Source organism: Chiloscyllium plagiosum, chromosome 35 (genome assembly GCF_004010195.1).
Source record: "Chiloscyllium plagiosum isolate BGI_BamShark_2017 chromosome 35, ASM401019v2, whole genome shotgun sequence".
NCBI lineage: Eukaryota > Metazoa > Chordata > Chondrichthyes > Orectolobiformes > Hemiscylliidae > Chiloscyllium > Chiloscyllium plagiosum.
In genome coordinates this window covers 7,947,250-7,973,674 of record NC_057744.1, presented here as the reverse complement: position 1 = coordinate 7,973,674, position 26,425 = coordinate 7,947,250, and the positions used below count along the sequence as shown (strand labels likewise).

The following is a 26,425-nucleotide window of genomic DNA, read 5'->3' as shown; positions in this document are numbered from 1 at the left end:
AAAGCGAGTTACTTCCAGAAGATTATTGATGAATATATTGGGCCACGTTTTCTAATTAGTGACAATCTCATTCAGGTTGCCACTCATTCCTTCTATTTTTAAGCGAGCTCTATACTTGTAACAGGAGGTAGCGATTCAGGGGTTTTGCTGCACATCCATTCTGACTGGATCCTCATGGTGTAGAACAGTCAGAGTAGGCAAACCTCATCTGTTCTTCCGCACCAGTCAGTGATTACTTTTCGATGATATAAAGATCCAGCACAGTGGACAGCCATCTTGACTACTCCCGGGGGAAGGGTGAATCGGTAAAGTAAGTGAGGGACTAGGATGTCGGAAGGGCAAATCTCCTGGTGGAGGGGGAGGCAGGTAGTTGGAGGTAGAGTGCCGGGTGGGTAAAGTGCCTGTTAATGAGGGTACAACTGCACAAGATAGCAAGAGGGCCAGCTGAGTGGTGGAATATTTAGGGTAGGTCAGAGATTACAGGTGGAGCCGCGAGGAGTGTGTAAGGGTGGTAGTTGCTGGTACCCTAGGGGTCCAGTTTGGTGGCAGATGAAGTGGGTTTGGGTCCAGCGGTGAGTGAGTAGTGTTGGGTTCCAGGGGATGGGCATATCCGGAACAGGGTGTATCTGCATGGCCAGAGCAGAAAGGAGGGGTCAGGTCCAGGGTGGAAGGAAGGGGGATTAGATCCAGGGTTGGATTTGGGGGGTTCCATAGGGAGCAAGTATACATGTGTAGGGGAAGGGTTAAGGTTCCAGGGGAAAAGGGAAAGTCAGGACAGGTTCTGGTGCAATTTTGGATTATGGGGTAGGTTTAACACTGAGCTAACTGGAGTTAGACTAGCTTTGTAATATCTAACATGTGAGCGGCACGGTGGTACAGTGGTTAGCACTGTTGTCTTACAACGCCAGAGACCTGGGTTCAATTCCAGCGTCAGGTGACTGACAGTGTGGAGTTTGCACATTCTCCCCGTGTCTGCGTGGGTTTCTGGGTTTCCTCCGGGTGCTCCGGTTTCCTCCCACAATCCAAAAATGTGCAGGTTAGGTGAATTGGCCATGCTAAATTACCCGTAGTGATAGGTCAAGGGGTCTGGTAGTTTGCGCTTTGGCGGGTCGGTGTATACTTGTTGGGCTGAAGGGCCTGTTTCCACACTGTAAGTAATCTAATCTAATCTAGGTTTGTTCCCAGACATTTCCTCACCATACTAGGTAACATCATCAGTGATCCTCCAGTGAAGCGTTGGTGTTCTGTTCCACTTTCTATTTATGTGTCTTAGTCTGTTAAGGTGGGTGATATCACTTATGGTTCCTTTTCTCAGATGTTGGTAAATGGGGTCCAGATTGATGTGTTTATTGATGGAGTTCCAGTCTGAATGCCAGGCCTCTCAGAATTCCCATGTGTCTCTCTGTTTAGCCTGTCTCAGGATGGATATATTGCCCCAGCCGAAGTGGAGTCCTTCATCGTCTGTGTGTAAGGATACTAGTAATAGCTGGTCATGTCTTTTGGTGACTAGTTGGTGTTCATATATCTGGGTAGCTAGTTTCCTGCCTGTCTGGCCTGCTGCATCAGGACATTATTTAAACAGGCCACAACACACTGCAGTACCCAGGCACTATGAGCATCAGAAGAAAAATACCTACACAGCATATTCAAGAACAATGGGTACCCGATGAACACAGTCTACCAATTCTTAAAACAACAAATTCAAACAAGAAGACACAACATGCGCAGAGACTCTAGCCACACTACCATACATCGAAGACATCCTGGAGATGACTACCAGACTATTCCACCAAAAGACATGACCCACTACAAAAAGAAGGACACCGCTTTGACTGGGACAGCACATCCATCTAAGACAGGCTAAACAAAAACATGCACGGGAATTCCTAGAGGCCTAGCATTCAAATTAGAACTCCATCAATAAACACATTGATTTGCACCCCATTTACCAACCTCTGAGAAAAGGAACTGGAAGTGATTTCACTCACCTTAACAGACCAAGACACACACATAGTAAGTGGGACAGAACACCAGCATTTTACTGGAAGCTCATTGATGATGTTACCTAGCACAGTGACAGAACGTCTGAAAACAAACTTACCAGCCCAGTGAGCAAACTTACAACCTTACTTAACTGCATCCAAACCCTCTGAATGCTCTGACTTTAAAGGGGTATTTGGGTGGGCTCCAGGCGTAGCAGAATTACCTCACGTTATCTTCAATTTCCTGAACAATTCCCTCAGATTCTGCTACACTGGACATTTGGCAGGGTCCCCATGCATATGACCATAAGACGTAGCAGCTAAAGTAGGCCATTCAGCCCAATGAATCAGTCCCACCATTCAGTAAGATAATGGCTGAGCTGATAATCCTCAATTCCACCTTCCTGCCTTATCCCCAGTTGATTCCCTAACTGGTTTAACATCTATCTCAGCCTTCAATGTACTTCACGACCCAACTTCAACAGCCATCCGTGGTAAAGCTTCACAGATTCACTGAAATCTGAGAGAAGAAATTCCTCCTCATCTCTGTTCTCACTTCTACACTTTCAAGATTATGTCCTGACCATTGGAAAATTCAGCCATCGTGTTATGACCAACACTGCAGGAGTACACTCACTCTAGTCCCATAAGACCATGGTCACACCATTAAATAAAAATATTTAAAAGGAAAATTAAATGCCTGATCTAAGCCATGCTTTAATTTTAAAGCATCTACCAATCAGAATTCGTAAATAAACACATTGTTGTTTTAATAATAAACCAAAATCTTATTCAATTGTTGGCTTATACTGTCAATAATCTAGAAGTATAACTATGTATGTACACACACACACACACACACACACTCAGTCTCTCTCTCTCTCTCTCTCTCTCTTTAGGAAAAGAGAAAAACAAATTATTTCTGTCTGTGGAGCTTCACAGAAAAAAGGTGTACTTCCTGACTATTCAGGTTATTTGTGAATGAAAGAAAGAATAAGGCATAGAATGTTTCAAGGCCTGTTGCTCTGATGTTCTGGCAAATGTGGTCAAGTCACTAATCACACAGTCATCTCTGGCATCTTACCAGACATGGCTTGCTCAGGATATGCAATATTGAGAAGCTGCATTGATTACCCTATTTAAAGTACAAATAGGTTTCAGCCTGAACTCAACAGCGGGGCTTTCTTCAGAGATTGGAGAGATCAATGGGGCAGGCCTTCCTGACAAGCTTCTGACTCAGCCAGTTCCAGATACAAAAGCATTCTCCATCCAGTCACCACTCACACGGGCTCAGGAAGGGTTGACAGCAAAGCAAGCAGTTGACACTAGTCACCTAATTTCGAGGAAGCCTTGTTGAAATGTCCAATGTCCACAATGATTTTTCAATAATCACCTCTGTAGAAATCAGTCTACGTGTTTCCACAAAACCTGAACTAAGCCAGGTTTTCCACAATCCTTTCAAAATTTGAATCCTCCAGACAGTATTAACTATGAAGTGTTTTTTTCAAATACAATATTATCAGCAATTCTCCTGTGATGTTGCTCATGACAGGTCAGAGGTGTTTTGTTTTATAAAGAGTTTTATAAACATTGCACCATGTTGATGTGTATCATTTTAAGGGAACTAAACCTTTATTTAAGAAAGAGAGCTCAGAGTCAGTTGGAGGATGTGTACATGATCCTAATTGTAATATGTGTATATTGTGTGTATAATCTTGTGTATGACACACTCATCTCTGAAGTGGAGGTGAGGGCTGAGGGAAACTAGTATTTTGCTGGGAAATTGATTCAGTTTTTTTTACTATATAATCAGTCAGTGATGTTTCATTTGTATGGTGTTGTGTTCATATGGTGTTGCTAACCAGCTTGATGGTCTGTATATAATGCCCAACATACTCCACATTGTTAGCTAATCACTCCAATGTCTGCCATGTACTTGCTGACATCCTCTCTTGCCCCGTCACCCAGGCCCCCATCGATCAGGAAGAAATGGCTCTTTCTGTGGGCTATGCAGCTTCCATGGATGCCTCACTGCAGGGGGAGCCAGGCTTGGCGGCTCTGCCCCACTCCAGTGCACAGAATGCGCTTGAATCTCCAAAATCCGCCGACTCCCAGAGCCAGCGGCAGGTGGTCAGTCAGGAGCTGGATGAAGCAGCTGTGTCAGATATCTCCGAGCGGCCTTCGGTGGATGATGTTGAATCAGAAACTGGGTCAACAGGAGCGCTCGAAACAAGGAGCTTGAAGGATCACAAAGGTAAGAGGGATTTGATCTTGGCTGAATCGTTCTCTCCTGTCCCTCCATCTCCCCTCTCAAGATAGATATACCATGTAAATAAAAACTGAAAGAACTGCGGATGCTGTAAACCAGAAAAAAAAGCTGAAGTTGCTAGAAAAGCTCAGCAGGTCTGGCAGTATCTGTGGAGAGAAATCAAAGTTATCGTTTCAGATCTGGTGTCCTGAACCTGAAATGTTAACTTGGATTTCTCTTCACAGATGCTGCCAGACATGAGTTTTTCCAGAAACTTCTGTAGATATACCATGCAATGTGTACTGTAGAAAGGTAGAAAATACCATCAGAGTTAAGCCATTCAGCCCTTCAAACCTGCTCCACCATTCAATATGGTCATGGCTGATTGTCTAAGTCAATACTCTGTTAGCACTTTCTCCCCATACACTTTTATCCCTTTAGCCCTATGAACAATATCTTACTCCTTATTGATTCATAGAATCCCTACCGTGTAGAATGAGTCCATTCAGTCCATCAGATATGCGCCAACCCTCTGGAGACCATCCTACCCAGCCCAGTCTCCCACTCTATCCCGGTAACATTGGATTTTTATCGTGACTAATCTGCTCCGCCTGGTGAGGTGTCAGTAAGTAGGCAGAACTTAGTATTCTGTCCAGCACAATACAAGATCCTAAACTGAGCTTTTGCATGTGATCTTTGCAAAACAGCTCTGTTCCTGAGCTGAACCATGAGAGGAGTCTAGATTCTAATGCATAAAATACTAACTAACCAGAGAAACCCTGCAGTACAGTCTCTGATGAGTATAAACCTGTTTTTTTTTTTTAAATTGATGATAGCTACACTGATCTCAGTCCTAAAAAAGAAAATCTTTGATCTTATTAACAGAACACATTTACAGAGTTAAAAGTAAAGTCACAGAACCACAAAGCGGCTCTCTCATTACAGGAGAGGTGATTGGTGGTGAGTTTAACCTGAGGGTCACCACGCCTCAGGTGAGGGGGTGAGTTTGAGAAAGTATGGTGACCTCAGCCAATGCGGGATTTGAACCCATGCTGTTGGCGTCACTGTGCACTGCAATCCAGCCAAACCGAGTTAACAGACTGGATTAATGTTTCAATCACCCCTCGTTGTGACTGCTACTGCCCTGTATGTTTGGACGTGGTTGATGTTGTCTGCGTTCTGTGTTTGTGACAAGATGCTACAATTTCTAACCTTAGCTCCCTCTCCTCTTGCAGTTGGCTTTCTGCGCAGCAGCACCAAGCTCCTGTTCCGGAAGAGAAGCAAGCAGAAGGATGCAGGTTTCAGTCACTCGCACGATGACCTGTCCAACGTGAGTGACAGCCCTGCCTCCACGCGGAAAAAATCAGGCAGCTTCTCGCGGAAGCTCATCAAGCGTTTCTCATTCAAGTCCAAGTCGAAATCTAAGGCCAGTGCCAATGGCAGCACTGCAGCAAGTGGGAACTGACCGCACTGCGCTCTGCAGGGAGGCTTGTGTGATAAAACGCCTGGGAGCTGGACTACCTCGGGTAGAGCAACAGGCAACGAGGCACTTGGGCCGAGTGGGGGATTTTGCAGCAATTTGTATCCTGGTCCCTTTTCAATGACACTTCCCATGAAATGACAGGTGTACTGCCGACTTTCATCGAACATCACTTGTAAAAGCCACTGTGCAGTGACATTCCCCCTTGGTTACGTTACATAACATCCACGTGTGGAGGATACCTGATGCTTTTAACGTCCTGGAGCTGAGGATGACCTTGAGTCACGAACTGAGACAGAAGGCGTTTGTTTGGTGACACTAGCTTTGAATGCAAATTATCTCGACACCCTCTTCACCTCTCCCCAACTTTATTTATTGAAAATCTATAACGGCGTCAGAGGTTTTGGCAGCAAAATGTTTTAGAAGAACTAGATTCTATGAAACCCTGTTTTATTGTTTTATTTGGGACAAATGAAGCAAGTCACTTTGTTGATTGCTAACTTTTCTTTACTGTTTGCTGAGATGTATCATATTGATGTTTTGGAAATGTAGCTGAAAAGATAAATGTTAAACTCTTTCACTACTCAAAAAGAGGGTAAAAAAACAAACCCTGACTTGATTTTGGTGCACCGATTGACTCCCTGAACAGAACCGAGACGTGGATAGTGAGATGAGTTATCTTCACATGACTGAAGGATAATGTCAGCAAACCGGACTTTTTATTTTGTCTGTATTCCGCACTTAGTTGTTCCAGTTCACAGATCACAATGGCAGATGTTCTCTTATGTTTTTCTAAGTGTTTGTGTGACACATTTAAGCTGAAGTATTGAATTCAATTCTGGACATTTTAAGGAACTGAACTAATTCCTTTAATGAAAGTGTAATGGTGGTTTCCTAAAACACTACCAACAATGTGTGGACTTCAGTTGCGTTACCATCTAGACATGCTGGGGTGTCTCTCCTTAAGAGCAGAGATGGTTCCAGAGAAATTCAGTGGGGTTGTTCAAAATTATACATGGGGTTTTAATCGAGTACCTGAGAAGAAATTGTTTCCAACAAGAGGAATGGTCAATGGTCAGAAAGCTTGGTCTAAGTTACTTGGCAGAGGAACCAGAGGTAAAATGGGATTTTAAAAGGAATTAAATGTGGTGAGTTGTTGTGACCTGAAGCACACCAGCCTAAAAGGTGTTAGAATTGGATTTGACAGTCATTTTCAGAAAGGAGTTGGTTAAGTACAAAGGCGGAGAAAAGCCCACACCCTTGGGGAATGATGGAGTGGACTAGGCCAGTTTTGTGAAAGCGCTGGAAAGCACCCAGCTGGTTGTGCAGCAGTCTGTGAAGAGAGAAACTTCCTCTCAAATTCTTCTCTTCACAGATACTGCCCGAACTGCTCAGCACTTTCTGTCTTTATTTCAAATTTCCAGCAATCACAGTACATCACTTTGCTTTCTGTCAAAATACTATCTACAAGCTAGAAACTTGGGCTAGAATTTGGAGTGAAAGTTAAAATGACAACAATTGTGGGTACATTGAATTTTGACAAGTGGCATGTAACCAATGTCACAGCCTTTGATGATTATCATCATAATGACGTCTTCACTGAATAGGTTAATGTGGTATTGAAGGAACATTGGCAGCCATATTGCATATAGATCTATGGTAGTGCAAGTGTAACTTGGAGTCAGTCTGGAAAGCAAAAATACTGCCTTGTACCAAACTTTCCAGCAACCCAGCCCCTCAACAATAATCTGTAACTTCTCAGTCCAGAAATTTCCAATTGTCCAGAATTTCTTTTGAGCAGACCCATTTTAGTTCAGTAATTTGGGAGCAGGAATCTGGAAAGTACATATTTGGATCAGTAAATACAAAATTTCTGCTTCATAATGTTTGATCACTGTTTTATGCTTCAGTAGATATTTATCTAGAATGTTTTCCAGTTCACAGACTTGGGCATTCACACATTAAGTCTTTCTATGGTCAAAAAATTCATAAGCATTCTGGACTGAAGAGGTTGCCAGGTATCTTGTTTCCTGGCTGCACAGATTACATGTAAAGCAAGGTAAGACAAGCGGTGTCGACCCGGGTTCAATTCCAACCTTGAACGACAGTCGGTGTGGACTTTGCAAGTTCTCCCAGTGTGTCTGTGTGGATTTCCTTTGGGTGCTCAGATTTTCTCTCCCAGTCCAAAGATGTGGAGGCTGGGTGGAGTCGCAATGGGAACGGCAGGGTTACAGGGAGAGGGTGGGGTGCACTTTGGAGGGTCAGTGTAGACTCAATGGCCTGTTTCAGCACTGCAGGGATTCTATGTAAAAACAGACAGTTGAATTGTTCTCTTAACCATGGCTCCAGTATGTCATCAGGACTGAGGGAAATGAGTAAACAGAAACCATCTATTGGATTTATGCACTTGATAACTCACCTATAGATGCTTTGCTGGATTTTATTTTTCAGGTACACAATGAGGCATCTCAATTGCCATTATAATGGAGGTGTGTGCTGGTTTGAAGAGATGTATGTAGATTTGTTTTGTGAGATATGAGTGTAAAAAGTTTATTGTACATAGTAAATTTTAAACTTGTGTTTGAGATTTGGGGAAGATGGCGAGGAACAATGAGGGTAGTATATTTATGATGCAGAATTGTTTTAGAACCACAGGCAATCACTTCAATAGTGGCAGGTACCACTCTGGAAATCATTGAAAGCAATTTTGTTTTCAACCCATGCGGTTTTTCAGGTGGAAGAACTGTGCTGGGAATCTGATCGGAGCTGAAAATCTGAGATTGAAATGTTATCAAAAAAACCTTCAAAAACGAAATGCTTCCAGAGAAAGAGGCGTGGATCAGCTGAAAAGCTCTAAAAGATTCAAAACATAACCAAATGCCCTGCTCGATACCTGAATCACTGAGAGTGAAAGTAGAGACATACAATGAGCTTTAAAGGTCATCAAGCACACAGTAGCTGCTTGTATTTTCAGAGTGGTACTTGCTGCTATGAAAGGGGTCAGTCTAGTCGCAATAGGATTACTTCATTTGAAGAGAGGACAAACTAAAAATGGTCTGGAGACATTTTCCCATGGAGTTCTACGGGTTGCACTGTCCTGAATGCTACTTTAAACCCAGACTCCTAAGAGAGCGTAAACGTCTTTATTCACCCTGAAAATAAAAGTTGATTTATAAAACTTATGAAGCACGTTACAACTGAATGGTTTCAATTAAGAATCTATATGTTTTCTGAGTGTTTATATTTACAGTCAATAATTTACATCACAATCTGAACTCAGTGTATGTCAGTAGCCAACATCAGCTGTAATGATGGGTCTGACATTCAGAGCACCATGTTTCCATCTGTCCCACGGCCCATCAGGTACAAAAGGGTGATGACTGATTTATCAGATCAGCTCCAGTATGATCGTACAGCATGCTGCCATCCCCTTTCCCACTCCGATATGGTGAGACACCAGAGATTTACTGGAGATTATGGGGTTTTGATTTGTTATGTGTATCAATTTTACCTGAAAGATCTTCAGTGGCAGAATCAAAAAAGCCTAGAAATCACTGCTAGTAATATTAGCAGGTAGGAGTTTGATGGGGTCATTTTAATTTCCATTGCTATTTAAAACAGGTTGTAGGAAATCAGCAGCTGCTTTTTTGCACCTTGCATGAATTTATTTTCAATTGATGTTTATATATAATGTATAAAATAAATTATTATGGATTTAAAAAAAGCTTGAATCAAGCCTTAGTCCATACTGTACAATGTACAGTTCTGGACTTTATATAATGAATAATATCTAGAGACACTGGAGTCACATTTTTCAGCAATGAAACCAGGAATGTGGGGTACACCAATCAGGTCTAGGTCTGTCTCTCTTGAAAAGAGAAGCCTGTGGAGTAATGTTTCTAAATTCTGAAAGGTTTTAATAAAGTAGACAAAGAGGAAGTGTTTCTACTTGTAGAAACAAACAAAATGAGAGTCTAAGATGGTCACCAAGAAATGCAATTGGAAATTCAGTGGAATCACCTTTGCCAAAAGAGTGCTGAGAATATGGAATTTGTTTCCACAGTGAATAGTTGAAGCTACTAGTGTGGATGCATTTATGGAGAGGCCAGACAAGTAGATGAGGGAAGAAGGAATTGAGGTTTTTGCCAAGAGTTTTAGATAGAGTCATAATCATAGAGTCAGGAGGCTCAAGTAGAGCATAAAGTCAGCACAGACTATTTGGCTGAATGGCCTGTTCCTGTGGCATATATCAGATCTACTGTATAGAATAGGGAATGATTTTCTATTGCCCAATAGTCCAAGTTAAAATGACTCTCAATGAATGATATTCCTGTATCTCTGTTCATTAATGAAAGGCATTTAAGCATTTTGAATGGGTTGATGCTGGAACACAGGATTGTCATGTTTATCCACTCTGAGAAACCCGGTTATATGCCAGCAACAGCAGTAAAAGGTAATGAACCATGTTGTCAAATTCCCTTTAAAGTTCCCAACAGAGTCTGGAAGAATGGGTGGGTTCTGTATTGCCAGCTGAGTAATTTGTCATGTGGCCTGTCATTTAAATATACAATCGATACTTTGTTCTCGTTTTATGTTTGAACGTCTTCGCCATCAGATTCTTGTACTCGATGAAAGGTACTTTCTGCACGGTTGTTCCCCACTGTCTGTGACATAACTTGTGCAGCTCCCACCTTACTTGTGAAACTTGTGACAATTGGGTACATTGTGGAGTGAATGAGGTGAAGTGTTGGCTTTTGTGTAACAGGTGGACAACTCGCAATGAGATCTGACTGGAACAGACACTCAGAGGAACTTTCTTATAAGGAGAGGTTGGATAGGCTGGGACGTTTTTCACTGGAGCGTAGGAGGTTGAGAGATGACCTTATAGAGGTTTATAAAATCGTGAGGGGCATAGATAAGGTAAATAGCAAAGGTCTTTTCTCTAAGGTGGGGGAGATTAAAACTAGGGGGCAGATTTTTAAGATGAGAGGAGAAAGATTTAGAAGGTACCTGAGGGGGAGCTTTTTCACACAGAGGGTGGTGCATGTGTGGAATGAACTGCCAGAGGAAGTGGTAGTTGCAGAATTACAACATTTAAAAGGCATTTGGCCAGGTACAGGGATAGGAAAGGTTTAGAAGGACATGGGCCAGTGGCAAGTGGGACTAGTTTAGTTCAGGAAACTTGGTTCAGCATGGACGAGTTAGACCGAAGAGTCTGTTTCCGTGCTATGCAACTCAATGACTGTACAGGCTAGGACACCGGATTTTAATATGGTGTTATTTGTATTCCACGCAGCAGGGTCATAGTTACCTTGTGCAGTGGATTTTAAACTTCTGTGTTGGGTGAACAAACCTGTTTGGAGAGATTTGTAACTCAGTGCATCAGCTTAACGGGGAGGAATGTATTGGAGTTGATCAATGATATCTGATTTCTACTTTTACTATGTTTGAACATATTGATCTGAAATAAAATTAGTTCTGTGGGCAGCCTCTAAGTGTCATTACCACAGAATTGGTCTTTGATTTTTGTCCCATCAGAGATTTCCACCAGCGAGACCTGCAATGTGCTGCCAGTACTTGTTCCTGATGGATCCAATTATGATAGGAACTCTCTGGAATTTCCAATTGGTTTGTTAACTAAACTTTCAAGCAGGGACTTTCCGTTGTTTGAGATTGAGAGAACTCCCCTGTTTAGTCATCACTTCTCCCTAATTTCACCATAGGCATAACACCTTTGAGCAAGTACTCCTAGGATTACCTCGTTGCTATAGAAACTGGAAGCATGAGTAGGCCATTCACCCCTTTGAGCCTGCCCCATCATTGAATATGATCATGGCTGATCCTGTACCTCAACACCATATTGCTGCTTTTTGTCTATGCCTCTTGATGTCCTTAACATCTAAACAAACTTTGGTCTCTTTCTTGAATATATTTCATGACTTGGCTTCTGCTGCCTTTTGTAGTAGTAAATTCTACAGGTTGACCACCCTCTAAGTGAAGAAATGTTGCCTCATCTCAGTCCTAAATAGCCTACATCATACCCTGAGACTGTGATCCTGATTTAGACTGCCCAACCATGGAAAACATCCTCCCTACATTGGGTGTGTCTGTCCTGTTAGAATTTTAGACGTCTGTGAGATCCCTTCCTTTCATCTTTCTGATCACGAGTGAATATGGGCCCAGTCAAACTGACCTCTCCTCATATGACAGTCCTGCCAACCCTGTTATCAGCCAAGTGAACTTCCACTGTGCTGTCTGGTCTGAGCAAGTCATAAAGGATTGTTGAGCCCAAAGCTGAAAGGTAGGAGGTGCTTCCTCTGATATTTTCATATACTCTCAGAATCATTTTCCTGCCACATTTTGAGAGACAGTTGGAGCTTGGTTTTCCCTCTGAAGCCAAGAATCCAATATATGGGAAATTTCCAGCTCCCAAACCTGCACTATATTGAATGAGGACATCTGATGTGAATTTTTTTTATTGCCGGGCCAATTAATGGCCCTGTGGGCAGACATGAAGGCATTCACCATCCAGTTAAGGATTGCAGCTTTGTTCCTAAGGTGAAGGAGCTGATGGGGATCTCTCCAGCAATGGCACATTGGCAGCCCCACCATCCTGGGTGGAAGCTGCTGATGTATGTCGGACAGAACAAGAGGCAGAATCACCCTCTAAGCATTAAAATTATGAAAGAACAAAGAGGCAAATGTTGCTATGAAGATCTCCTGGAGAAAATGCTGCAAAGCTACTTCCTCTCATTGGTTATCTTTCAGATACCACCAGGCAGCAGGTTGTTTGCTGGAAAATCATCTAAGTGGGCACAGAAGTGGGGCATATACAGACTCCTGAATTGCTGCACACTGCTTATTTATTTATTTCATGGGAAGTGAGTTAAGCTGGCTCAGCCAGCATGTAGTGCCCATCCCCAATTGTCCTTTGAGAGGGTGGACTGAGCTGCTGCCTTGAACCTCTACAGTCTATTTCACATCCACTGTACTGTTTGAGAGGGAATCCCGGGATTTTGACTCAACATCTTGAAGGAATGGTGATATATTTCCTCGTCTGAACAGTGAGTGAATTGGAGTGGAAGTTGCAGGTGGTGGTGTTTCCATGTATCTGCTGCCCTTCTCCTTCCGGGAAGAGTGGTTTGTAAGGTACTTCTGTGGTAGATAACTATTATGCCTCCCGATCCTGACCTGGTATTTTTGAAAATGGCTTGGGATATAATCACTGATGTGACAATAAAGTGGCATGATGTGTTGGACCTGCCTCAACTAAGCTTCAAAAATCTGTCACTGTCTCTGTTCAGTCATCCCAGGTATGTACTAAATGTTGCAATGGTGCATGATTCATGGGATACAGATGATTCCAAGATCATGTTATATGATCATTTCTTTGTAGGAATCCTTACAGATGTCAGTGGCCAGTAGTCATAAATGGAGCAGTCAGTTCAATAAATAAGTCCAAAAATTGCACTTGCATCGTATAAGTAAAGTTATTCTCATTTCCAATCTCCAACATTTCTCTCCATTGCAATAATCTCCGTCTCCTAAATCACGTTGCTCTGGTCCTGCCAGAAACAGCACCTTGCAATCAGCTCCACAAGTGTTTGTTCATGATCTTAGGGCATGATTTCATCAAAGTTTTGAAGGTTTTGGTAATAACTGGAATAGATTTGTGTAGGTTGAGAGAAACCACTTTTGCGAGTTGGGAGCACAAGATTACGCACCATAGCCACAACTTTGAGCTATATTTTCCAGGACTGAAATTAGGAAACAATTTTCCAAACAAAGGATTGTAGAAATTTGGAACTCTTTTTCTGATGCTGAATCGATTATTTATTTGAAATCAAAGATTGATAGATTTTTGTTAACCACAAGTATTGAGGGGTAGGGGATAAGTCTACATTGATCCCAATGAATGTTCAGTTAGGCTTGAGGAACTAATTGGCATCCTCTTGCGTTTATAAATTTCTATGTAGTAGAGAGGGTGTAGAAAAGATTCAACAGAATGGTTCCTGGATGTGGAACTTCAGTTACGTCGATAACTTTGAGAGGTTGGGATTGCTCTCCTTGTGTTCATAGTTCAGAGATAAATCATGAGAAGTCTGGACAAAGCAAAAAAAAGTGTTCTCACTTGTGGCAGGGTTAAGAACAGGGAAGGGGCAGGTTTAAAGGAGGTGGTAAAAGAAGCATTGGCATAAAGAGAAACTTTTATCCACTGCGAGTGGTTCGGATCTAGAATGGACTGCCTGATTATATGCTGCAGGCAGGAGGAATGGAGTCATTCAGAATGGGGTTGGATTATTATCTGAAAAGGAAAAGCATGCGGAGATGCAGGATGAAAGAAAGTGAAAGGCATTGGTTGGATTTCTCATTCAGAGGCCAGTGTAGAAATGAGACTGAATGGCCTCCTCCTGTGCTGTAAGCAATCTGTGATATTCCATAGTATTGAGTTAATGCCATTCCTCACGCCATCATCATGAAAACTTTTTTTTTGTATGTCCCAAAAATCAAGTGGCTCCTTGTATACCTCAACCAGTTCCCAATTAAAATTTCATTTGTCTTTTGACTTTTGGTTTCTCTACCTTTTGACAACTTCTGTGCCTGTTTCCTGAGAGACAGCTGAGAATGGGTCCACTTTTTTTTTGACGCTTCTGTTATAGAGACTCATTTCCTGACAGTGCTGATGGAGAAAATGTATCTCAACCAAAATTCGGCAGTTCTGAGCCCCTGCTATCCTTTTTGCTGATTCTGTCTTGACCAAACTCAAAGCTTTCCTTCTGTCCAATTTCTGTTTCTGGGATACATCTCATCCAGGCCTGTGGACTTATCTGCTTTTCAGACCTCATCTCCATGTTAGTTAATTTTTCTGTTTCACAATTCTCCACTTTGATGTTTATACCTGTGTTGTCTCTTTCCATTGTGAAAGCCAACTCAAATTTTTCATAGAGGACTGTGCCTTTGGCTGCTGGGACAACATGGATTACTTCTAATGGCCATATTCTTTCCCTATTTATGTGCCTGCTCTTCATGGTTTTAATAAAACCGTTTGTGATTTCCCTAATTCTACAAGGCAATGCTTTCTCATACACCCTCGTAATGTTTCCAATTTCCTTTGCAAGTTACCCCACGCACTTTTTCCACTGTTATTAAATTGCAGCTTCTAGTTTATTCTGTCAGTACACTGGCAAATATATGTACTGTGTGGTTTTAATTTCATTTCTCATTTCTGTTACCACCCACATTCTACCATGTGCAAACTTGAGCTCACTCACAACTCTGCTGCTTAAGATCTAAAGTTCTGTTCACCCACCACTCCTCCTGCTCTCTGACCTATATTGAATTCCGGTTAAACGATTTTCATTCTTATTTTCAAATCTCTCTCATATGGTCTCACCCCACCCTCTATTTCTGTAATCTCCCTCCTCCAGGCGAATATCCCTTTGAGATCTCTGTACTCGGCTAATCAGGACCTCCTCAGTATCTCCAATTTCAATAGCAGAAAGTACTGGAGAAACCAGGCGGGCGCCGGAAGCATCTGTAGAGGGAAACAGCAGCAAGAAGTTTAATGTTTTGAGTCCCGCAGCTGCCAGAAGGTGGCTTTAAGAATAAACCTCACTTTAATTTTCCTCCTTTTAGATGCTATTTAAAATCTATATCCCTTTAACCAAACTTTTTTGTCCATCTGCCCTCATAGATCCTTAAGCGCCACAATATCCAATTTTGCTTTATATCGCTCCTTTACGACGTTAAGGGTGCTATGTCAACACGTTGTTGTTGTTGACCGAAGCAGTCTGAAATAATAGTGGGTGCTGGAAAGAGATGGGGCCGGAGGTCCATTCATAACACGTGTTCACATCTTCTGGGACAGACCGTCCTGGATATAGTTTTGCTCACAGCGAGCAAACCTACACCCAGAACTTTAACCTGAGCTACTCCTGAGTTCTCAAAACTCGCTATTCCTGTTTCTCCCACCTCGTACAATTTTAGTCTCTATTAAAGCCGATTGCAATAAGGAAAACAGAAGCTACATCATAACTCTTAAAAAGTGTTTTCAAATAAAAACCTAAAGAACTGCGGATACTGTAAATCAGAGACCACAATAGAAATTGCTGGAAAAGCTCAGCAGGTCTGGCAGCATTTGTTAACGTTTCGGGTCGAGTGGCTTTCCTCAGACCTATTCTATTTCTACTTTTGCGTTAAACTCTCCCCTGGCCATTTGCTGAAAGGGGAAACATTTCTTCCCAAGTCTGGATGGGATTTATAAATAACTCGCAAAGCACGTGTGATGGAGTCCCAACCTTTGAGCCAGGGTTTAATAGTCCCACCTACTCCACAGGTATGCCTTTAATGCCCTTTAGGGAATAAATCTGCCAACCCTACCCTGTCTGATCTACATGTGAATCTAGACCCACAGCAATATGATTGAATCTTAACTGTCCTCTGAGCAATTAGGGATAGGCAATAAATGTTGGCATGGCCAATCACCCTCATCCTGTGAATGAATTAAAAAAGATATGTTGATAAGAAAGTATCTGAAACAACTCGTTACATTACAACAATCCTTTTGTATTTTGCATATATTTATTTATGTCTAGGAATAGCCTTTATTTATTTCACCTTAAAATAGGAGACGATTCATGTTTTAATGGAATATAGATAATTGAAGTTTAAATCTTAAGGAAAAGCACATTGACATTTAGTTTACGACAAGAGCCCGCTCTGATTTGCGCGCCTTTTCCCATTCAAAAGATTTGAATGGGGGGTCGAGGAGCGGGAGCGGCCACCATTGGCCGGCGGCCCAGGGGGCTGTCCAATCAAATGAGGGGGTGTGGCAAGGCGGGGATATAGGCTGATGGACGTGAGCGGTATCCAATGGGATGTGGGGTCGGCAGCAGTATTATCCAATAGGAGGAGGTTGTGTGACGCCACGGGGGCGGGAGGACTATATAAGGAGGGAGCAGGCCGGGGCCTGGCGCCATTTTGGAAGGTGAAGACCGCGGTGGGAGGAAGATGTCCGGCCGGGGGAAGAGCAGCAGTGGCGGCAAAGCCCGAGCTAAGGCCAAGACGCGGTCGTCGCGGGCCGGCTTGCAGTTCCCGGTCGGCCGGGTGCACCGGCTGCTGCGCAAGGGCAACTACGCGGACCGGGTGGGGGCGGGCGCCCCGGTTTACCTGGCGGCCGTGCTCGAGTACCTGACCGCCGAGATCCTCGAGCTGGCGGGAAACGCGGCCCGCGACAACAAGAAGTCCCGCATCATCCCCCGGCACCTGCAGCTCGCCATCCGCAACGACGAGGAGCTCAACAAGCTGCTGGGGGGAGTCACCATCGCCCAGGGAGGCGTCCTGCCCAACATCCAGGCCGTGCTGCTGCCCAAGAAATCCGGCTCGGGCCCGGTCACCGGCGGCGGAGGAGGAGGTGGAGGCAAGAGCGGGGGCAAGAAGAGCTCTCAGCAGTCACAGGAGTTCTAGATCCTTCTCCCTTTCTATGCCTGCCCGTCCTTCGTACCCACACACCTGCTTCCCCACCCCCCCCAAAAAAAACCCTCTCCCTCTCCCCGCATTCTCCCTTTTCAATCCCCCCCCAAATTTATTTTGTCTTCACCACCTTTCCCCATCTCAAATTACCCAATTCTCTGCCAGTCCTTCGTGTTGTCCCCACGTAATTCTCACAAACTCTGCCTTTCATTTTCTCCCTTTTTCCCTCATCCCACCAATCTTCCCCGCCTCCCAACTGCCTTTCATTTTCCTTGACTCCCTTTTCCCCCATCATCCCACCAACTCTACTACCCCTCTCCCACACATTTTAATTTTCTCAGATTTCTCCCTCCTCACTTCTACACTTCCCTGATCCCCTTCCTTCTCTCTCTTGCCCTGCAAGTTCTCTTGTTGTCTCGTGTACTTTTTTTTTTCTCCTTTTTACTGCAAGAAAATCACAAGGTGGACATTGTGACAGACTTTAAACCCTTCCCCCATCAATGGCCCTTCTCAGGGCCACCCACATGGACATGAGGGGTTCCTGGCATTCATATGTTTTCTGTTTTATTTTTGTGGCCAATATTGTGTATTTTTTTATTTGAAAGAAATTCCAATCAATTTCTTGTTTCATTCAAGTCTTTGTTTTGGGGGTTGGTGGAGCTGGGTTGGATTTATTATGGGATTTAGTCAGTTTTCTTTTCTCTAAGTTTGCCTTAAACTTTTTGCAATGGGAGGGTGACATACTTGTTTTTTAATGCTTCACTGAAGACTTCAGTATTCACTTGGGGTGGAGCTGCTTTCTTAATCAAGTCTGACAAGATAGCTGTGTTGAGCTGCAGGCTGTTGCCAACTTTTGTCCTGTTGCAGCAAGGCAGTTCATTAGATTCTTTTTGAGATTTGTTTCAAGACTTGTAATTGAAATGTGCTTGTCCCAATATAATTGTAGCCTTTGCAGTTCAGTAGTAAATGAGTTGTGTGTAACCTCAACTGTAAGTGTTCTTTAAATCAACCTTTTTTTTTCTCTGACAAATGTGGTGCTACCTCAAGTATCCAACTGCATTTACATTTGAGGTTTCCTGTATAATGTCAAGATTACTGTGTTCTGGCATTGTCCTTAATGCAAGTAATTTGATTTCAAACTGCATATTAAGTTTAGTCAAGATTAGAGATGAGATTAATTTTTGAAAACTGAGTAAAGCTGCCTTTTTAGTAGGTGAGTGCAGCTGGCATTTTGTAGACTTTGTTTGGCATGTGTATAACTGAATTTACACTGATTTTGGAAACATGTTTGAACTGTCTTTAGATACAACAGTGGCATTCCATGTATATAAAAGTGAAACAATTTGTCTGGTCTGCTCTTTGCCAAGCTACTTGACTTAGGTGGGTGAGAGGAGATTTTAGTCAGTTCAGAATAAAGATTTACCTATTTACTTTTCGAAATTTGGAATTTGTATAGATTTTATTTTCAAGTTCCTCTTGTTTAACATGAAGACACCAAGAAACATACATGTGGCATATTGCACATAGTTCGCATTTTTTAGTAACACAGCACAAACAATTATACCTCACTGTCTGGCCATAGCATTTCTGCATTCAGTATTACCCTTAAGGATGTGCTAGCAGAAAATCAGTGCAGAAGGGGTCCTTCACCTTATTCTGTGCTTGAACAAAAATTAAATCAATGCTGGCCCTGTAGCTTTGAATGGTATGGCTCTTCAATGTTCGCGTACAACTGAAAGATTGAGATTTTCCACCTCAACTACCTTATCAGGCAGTCCATTACATATTCCCACCATCCTGCGGGTGGTTCGTGATACTGCCGCGCTGTGGCAAGGGACCTGGGTTCAATCCAGTTGTAGGTGACTGAAGTTTGAATGTGTCTGCATGAGTTTCTACCAGATTCTCTGGTTTCCTTCCACAGTCCAAGGATGTGGAAGTTAGGAGGAACAGATCTAGTAAATGTAGAGGTAGGGTGGTGCTGGATTTGGGTGACATCTTCTTTGGTGAAGACCTGATGGTGCAAATGGCCTCTTTCCACACTTGGGATTCTATGAAATGCCTCCAAACCGCTAACCCCCTCCGTCTCCTACCATTCACAAACTGTTTGCTGTTGTTGACCCTTCAGCTAGGTTTGCATGTCCATAAACCTCAATCAGGCCCCCTCTCGGCCTTCTCTGTTCTAAAGAAAAGAACCTGAGCTTATCCAGCCTCTTCATAGCTTAAAAAACTCCATTTCAGGTCACATCCTGCTGAATGTCATCTGCACCTCATTCATTACAGTAGCATTTTCCTGTAGTAGTGGCCAGACCTACACATGATACTTAAGCTGTGGCCTAACCAAGTCTTTTTCTGCAATTCTGAACTAACTACTTACTCTATAATTTATGCCATGATTGATAAAGGCAAGGGTCCTGTATACTTAACCTAACTTGCTGTCTTTGGGGTCAGTAAGAGTGACTTGGTGTACTACTTGTTCTCCCAAAGTAATTCAGTTATACAGCATGGGAATAGACCTTTCAGCCCAAATTGTCTGCTGACCAGATTCTTAAACTAATCTAGCCCTGTTTGACCATAATCCCTTTAAACCCCTCCTATTCATGTGCCCATCTAGATGCCTTTTCAATGTAATTGCATCTTCGTCCACCAGTACGTCTGGTATAAATGCAGCAAATGTTGACTTACCACCTCAGACTGCTAGGAATTGATATTTAACTCCAGCAGCACTCATCACAAAAGTCAGGCAGTATTTATTTTCACCTCATTTTCCACATTTGCTATCTTAACTTGCTGAGTGTTTCTAGCATCTGTAATTGTGCCTTTGTGTTGGGTATAGTTATTTCTCGTTATTCCCTTGACCAATGCACACAAACAAGTCCGAGTTCCTAGCTAATAAGTAATGACAGGGATTTTTCTTTGTCTCCAGTCAACCGTTTGTCCTGTCTGAATCAATGCTAACTTCTCTACAGATCTTTAGCAGTCGTGGAATTTGAGTTGTCTCCAGAAAGGCTAGCAGGGTATTTTGGAGACTCTGTCAAAGCTGTTCCCGTGAGTCTGAAATCCTGTTTGGACAGACAGTGTAAATGATAGATTACCTTCCCCAAATGGCACTACTGATCCAGTAGGTTTTTGTTTACAACAAGAAATTATAGCAGTCAACATTACTGAGTTTTCAGTTCCAGACTTAAGGGCATGTCAATTGCACCATCTACAGTGGTAGGATTTTAACCCATGTGCAGTGTTTGCTAGGGCTTATGCTTAATCTACACAAAGTCACATACTTAAAATAATGGATATGCACATCCTAGATGGATGCTGTAGTTTTTTTCAAAAAAAAACATTTACTCAAATGAGCAGTATGCACCCAGGTACAGGAGGGAATGTTCAAATTTTACTGTGTTGGAAGGACATTGGCTTGAACTGACTTTTCTTTACAGGTATTGACACACATTGAACATGTTTTTAATATGAGTGAACAGAAGCCTCTTCAGGTGGAGGGCAGGAATGCTATGGTGGTACAAGATAGTGAGGTATTGAGAAAATTGTAGGGCGAAATGACTCCAGAGAAGGTGCAGGTTTTGCATTGGGGAAAGGTTGAGAACCAGGCAAGGAAGCCAATGTAGTCTGTGAATAGGAAACACTGAAATGTCGAAGTGAAGATTTTACCTGATGGGATATTTCAAACACAAGTCAGACCACTTCCACTCCTGTGCCTACTGACTGAAAATGGAACTTAAAAGATGCTCGGGTTAAAGTAGAAATATAGTATGGATATTTATAATCAATCTGTTCAAAGATGCTGTGATCACACCTACAAAGTAGGTGGGATTTGTACTCTGCCTGGTTTTGCTCAAGGGCAGGGATTCTGTTTTGAGCTTGTGGTATAACAGTAAAAGCTACTTCTCACCTGCATCACCTATTAAAGTGGTAAACTAAGCTTGGGGTCATGTGGTCTCAAGCAGTTGCCCAGTTTAGTCTCCCAACTTGGTATGTTGTATTGGAGGACAGGCAGAATAGTGAGCAGCTATGCTGGTACGTAAGCAAGTCTTAGGATGAATATCCCAAGCTATTTGTCTGGTTTAAGTAGTTAGACATTACCACACCATTTTATCCCTGCCTGGCTAGCTGAATTGCAGTCCTTAAAACAAAGGATTCAAGACACTAGTGAATCGTGTTGATCTAACTATCCACTGACGTTGAATAATAATAAGTGGTGTGTAAAGATTATACCCTGAAGATTGTATTTATAATGAGATGGACTTCAGATTGGTTTTGCAGGTGAGCGCAACATCAAGGGCCTAAGACGAATAATGTTCTATTAAACCTAAGGAGGTGCTACTTCTGATTAGACATTGACACCTATTTTACAAGATACTTGCTATAGGTAACCTTGAATGTTTTTACGCCAAGCTATAGTAATTTCCTAGATTCTGCGTTCTTTCTTGTGTAAAAGTGGACTCTGACTGTTTAGTCTGAATTGCTGGCCATTTCATGCTCCCTATTGGCACTAAGACTTGCACCACAGTAGCAAGCATTGCACAAGGGTAGCTGGATTATCTTCTAGTTGCAGAGTTCATGTATGAGAACATAAGTCAGTGAAAGATGTTTTATCCATTTACTTATAGCCATTACTAACTTGTTGAAATTAGTGATTGATGGTAGCACACCAGTGAGTAGCACAGTGTGCTGCTGATTTTAAAGTACACCCCATGTTGAGTATACATTGTAAATTAGCTGGCAGTGCAAATGGAGCATGTTTTAATTCCACATTAAGAGCCTCAACTGCTTTCTGGTGTGTTTGGGCTGAAAGATGTGTACACGAGGGACAACTGTGAGCTGAATGGATACCTCGCTGCTTTTAAATTTTGCTAATACAAACCATCTTAACGCCATAAGAAACAGGATCAGGAGTCAACCATTTGGCTTCTCAAACCTGCTCTGTCATTCAATAAGATACTGGCTAACACAAACCGATTCCATACACTTCCTACATTTAGAATTGGTCATGGCCAGTACTGGAAGGCATAAGTACTTCTGGTTAGGAGTTGTTGGTCTTTATTTTTGCTTAAGATTGCTTGTGTGTTGAGTATCCCTAACTCTGACCTGGATCAGAAGTATTTATACTTTGTCTATGACTTTCAGATAAAACTGACAGTAACTTAGATATTTGGCAGTCTTCAAAGCCAGGGAGCCACTCTTCCTACTCTCACCTAACTGGGAAAATGCAAAGGTAAATTTAAATTAACGTGAATCTTTTGATTAGCTTTTATTGGCCCTTCATAAGATGATGAGCTACCTCCTTGAGTTAGTGGCTCATAATGTATCATTATTATCTGGGCTTGGGGAATGTAATTTCTGTTTAATAACAGCACTGTGAAGAAAAGCAATATCATGTGAAAGTCAGAATTGGGGTGTGACTTGGAGGAAAACTTGCAGGTGCTGTTTCCTCCTTTCCCTGTTTTCTCTCTTCCCCACCTCCCCATCCCCAATGCACTCTTGGTAGAGGTTACAGATTGGCAAAGTGCTTTCAAAGACATTTTTTCTGCAGCGCTCCCTGTAGATGACGCCTCCAATAGTGGAGTGATGTTTAAGTTAGTGGGTGAGGTGACAACCAGATACAATGCTTTTTTTTTTTGGCCTGTGCCAACTTCCTTAGCTCCACGTTGTTGCAGTGCACTTTATGCAAGCATGTGTATAAAAATACAATCCCTCGAACTCAGCACCGCCTTCCTAACCTGCAATCTTCTTCCTGATCTCTCCGCCCCCACCCCACTCCGGCCTATCACCCTCACCTTGACCTCCCTCCACCTATCACATTTCCAACGCCCCCCCAAGTCCCTCCTCCGTACCTTTTATCTTAGCCTGCTGGACACACTTTCCTCATTCCTGAAGAAGGGCTTATGCCCGAAACATCGATTCTCCTGTTCCTTGGATGCTGCCTGACCTGCTGTGCTTTTCCAGCAACACCTTTTCAGCTATAAAAATACAATATCAATTGAGTCTGAGATTATTCCATATTCTTGGGTTTTTTCAGTAGTCAGTGATTTTGCATTTATGAAATTTCTAGCAGGTTTTTGTGCATGAACAGGGAACAAATATGTGGTCCTCATCCTTTTGCGAGCTGCTTAATTTGAAATCAAGTAGCTTTGCCCTGTAACCGAGATTATTAGACTTTGCCCTGTAACCGAGATTATTAGTCTGTTATTAGACTTTAACAGATGCTTGTGGACCCCTGAAAATAAGTATTATTTACCAAGGTTTCTCTGAACATGTTTTGAATCTCTTATGGTAAGTGGTACCTAAAAAGGGCTTAGCATTCAAATTATACCTGTAAGTTGAGTTCCAGTCCATCTGAACCTATTATTAATGATCATTATTGGGTAGAAAGACAAAATCTTGGAGACTCCAGTCTGTTTTTTTTAAAACAGAAAATCTGGACTCTTTTTGTATATGCTCCTTCATTCCAGATTCTGATCTCGCAACCACCTTGCTGAGAATTCTGTTTTAACTCAGTAAAGAGCAACCAGCCCAACTCATACAGAGTAGCAACTGCAAGGGCCAATGAACCTGCTGGTTTAGAGCTGTGGAACTACCGTTCATGTGGAGGACCAAGTGTGTTTTTTTGTTTTGCATCTTATTTGAGCTGCTTCTCCTAAGGAACATCATATTCCAAAATACTTGACAAATCAACTACAAAAACAAAACATGAAAACGAGAGCAATTCAAATTGGTGGTGTGACTTCCTATCAGATCTGTACTTTGGTCTCTTGATCGTTACCAGATTTGCTTTGGACATAAATGATGGGATTGAAAGCTGTGTATCCTGGTTTGTCGATGCCATGAGGTGGAAGACTAAGTATTGTGTATAGGAGCAGAAAATTGCAAAGTGGCATCATTAGACTGGGTGAATAAGCGTAACTTGCAGATGGAGTTTGCTATGCACAACAATTCCCAAGGCTTATTTTGACAATACATTCCAAGCCCCTGACTGCTACCACCCAGAAGGAAAAGAGAAACGGACATGAGAACACCATTTACAAGTTCCCTTCTAATTGAGTTAGGATTATAATTATTGTTCTTTGTCTTTCAGTGGATCAAATGCTGCAGGTACGCTTACATCAGATTGACTGCAGCAGTTCAGTAAAATGTCTCACGGCCATAGTCTCCATGGCATGTAGAGATGAACAAAGAATGTTGGTCCAGTCAGCACCTGCAGTCCAGAAAGGAATAAAAAAAGTGCAGAATTCTATAGCACCTGTGAGCTGACAGAACTGTTTAATTAGTCTCCCCTTATCTCCTACCCCTGAAATGATTTCCTCTTCAAAAAGTCTGCAAGTATTTATTGCCAAAAGATCATATATCTTATTTTAATACAATATTTTCTGACCACAATGCAGTGCAATTGTGCAGAAGATGCTTGTGTGGTTGGCCATGTTAACTAGAGATTGGTCATGTTAACTAGATGTTACCCAATTTTTTTTCTGGTTTGATTAATTTTCAATGTAGCTCAGTTCTTTTGCAGAGCTTTGTTCTGCTGAGAATGGTGAGTAATGACTACTCCAGGCTATATTATCATGATTTTTACTTTTTTTTTACTCAAAATAAACTTTGCCCAAACTGGCTAGAATGAATGAAGTAATTGAATATATTTTTTTTAAACAAAGTTCTCATTGTCACGTTTCTTAACTGGAAAAGCTCCTTGGTAGCAGAAGGATGAAAGGCCATTTTATATTTGAATTGAGACATTGATCGTTGAGGCGAAGTTCATCTTCTCTTCAGTTGACCTGTATAGTTTTACCTTCTGCACCGAGTAGGGAGTAGAGTGACAGCAGGGGAAGAAATCAAAACTTTCCAATTCATTTCCTCCCCAGCAACACTGGCCAGTTACAGCCATCCAAATGGAGATTGGTGAAGTTAGATCGGGATTTCCTTCCCACCAACAGAATTTTTGGTGCTTTCCCTGTCTTGGTGTTCCTCTCCCCTGTACCAGGTTTTGGCCTGCTCCCTCAGCAGTATGTCGGCTGGAATCTCAACAGCTCATGGCTGTCTCAGCTAGGTGTGTGAGTGGACTGTGTCTGGGCATGCTCCCGAGGCACTGGAAGAGATCAGAGGCAGCAGTCTTGGCATTGGCGCCAACATCTGTGGTGGTGTCAAGAGCAGACAGCACAAGATAAGCAGTGGCCTCATCAAAGCCTGTTGAGCATATAACTTACTCACTTTCCTACTTTAGACTACAAAAGAATTTAATGATAACTATTGGCTTTATTTCTTTACTATTCTATAGAGTAATGATTAACTTTATAACTTACATTTTCTCTTACTATTTTGTACCTAAGTTGTATCTTGGTACTTTGTGAATGGATTCTGCACTGTCTTCATTGCTGTCTTTAACAATAGCACTGAGACTATCCTTCTCTCTATCTTAAAGCAACCAGCAAATATCCAGCATTTTTTAGTTGTTTTAAAAACAGCACAGAAGCAGGCTATTCATCCCATCTAACCCTTGCCTTTCTGTATGGTCTATATGCTCAGCACAATTCTTGGTCTTACCCTTTACATGTATCTTTCTGTTCTCTTGTTTATCAGCTTCGCCATAAGTCCTTCTCTACTCCGCTCATTGTCAGTTCCACATTCAAAGCATTTTTCTGGTAAAGGTTCCCTGGAATTCTGTATTTGGATTTATTAGTGACTATCGGGTATTTATGACTGAGCCACACCTGCGAGTGGGAGTATTTTTGATGTATATCTTATCAACCTCTTGAGAACAATGTTAAATTGACATGACACCCTTCCACAGAAAGAGGCACAGTCTGTGCAGTCTTTCTGAACAGATCTGACTTGCTTTTGGTTCTGAATTATTTTATCTGTGTTCTCGCTACCCCTTGTTCTAACTCTGATTTCCTCTGGTTTTGTTGTATTCATCTATGCATAAAGTTACCTTGTAGGCTTACCATGACAAAACCCTGCGTAACTGCAATTTCCTCACGATCACGTATGCAAGACCCCTTTGATGTTTTCCCCCATATTGTGGAATTCAATAAATGGATGCTGTCCTTCTTTGAACAGAGGAGACTGTGGGGGTTTAGGGTGGATGGGAGGGCATGATCCAGGTGTGTCAATTAAGGGGCATTGACAAGATAAACAGGAAAGCACTTGATCAATGACTGGGGGGGGGGGGCAGGTTTAGAGAAGATGAGGAAAACCTTTTCATCCTGAGGGTGCTAGGAATGTGGAACTTTGCCTGTA

General features: G+C 42.3%; 2 protein-coding genes across 3 annotated transcripts in view; both read left to right on the top strand.

Annotated features, from left to right (window-relative positions):
• c2cd2l (c2cd2 like) overlaps positions 1-9,607 on the top strand; it is a 154,230-nt gene extending 144,623 nt beyond the window's left edge. For both annotated transcript variants that reach the window (XM_043676586.1, XM_043676587.1), the window contains exons 13-14: positions 3,951-4,236; positions 5,466-9,607. In XM_043676586.1, coding sequence (XP_043532521.1) covers positions 3,951-4,236; positions 5,466-5,695 — 516 coding nt within the window. In that variant the 3' untranslated portion in view covers positions 5,696-9,607. The remainder of the gene's footprint in view (positions 1-3,950; positions 4,237-5,465) is intronic.
• Positions 9,608-16,672: 7,065 nt separating this feature from the next.
• LOC122540622 (late histone H2A.2.2-like) lies at positions 16,673-17,392 on the top strand. The gene has a single exon (XM_043676585.1). It carries the CDS (start codon positions 16,721-16,723, stop codon positions 17,174-17,176), a length of 456 nt encoding a protein of 151 aa, XP_043532520.1. The 5' UTR covers positions 16,673-16,720; the 3' UTR covers positions 17,177-17,392.
• The last annotated feature ends 9,033 nt before the right edge of the window (positions 17,393-26,425 follow it).

Excerpts from the sequence above, each read along its gene's own strand:
- LOC122540622 (XM_043676585.1), top strand. The coding sequence starts at position 16,721 with ATGTCCGGCCGGGGGAAGAGCAGCAGTGGCGGCAAAGCCCGAGCTAAG.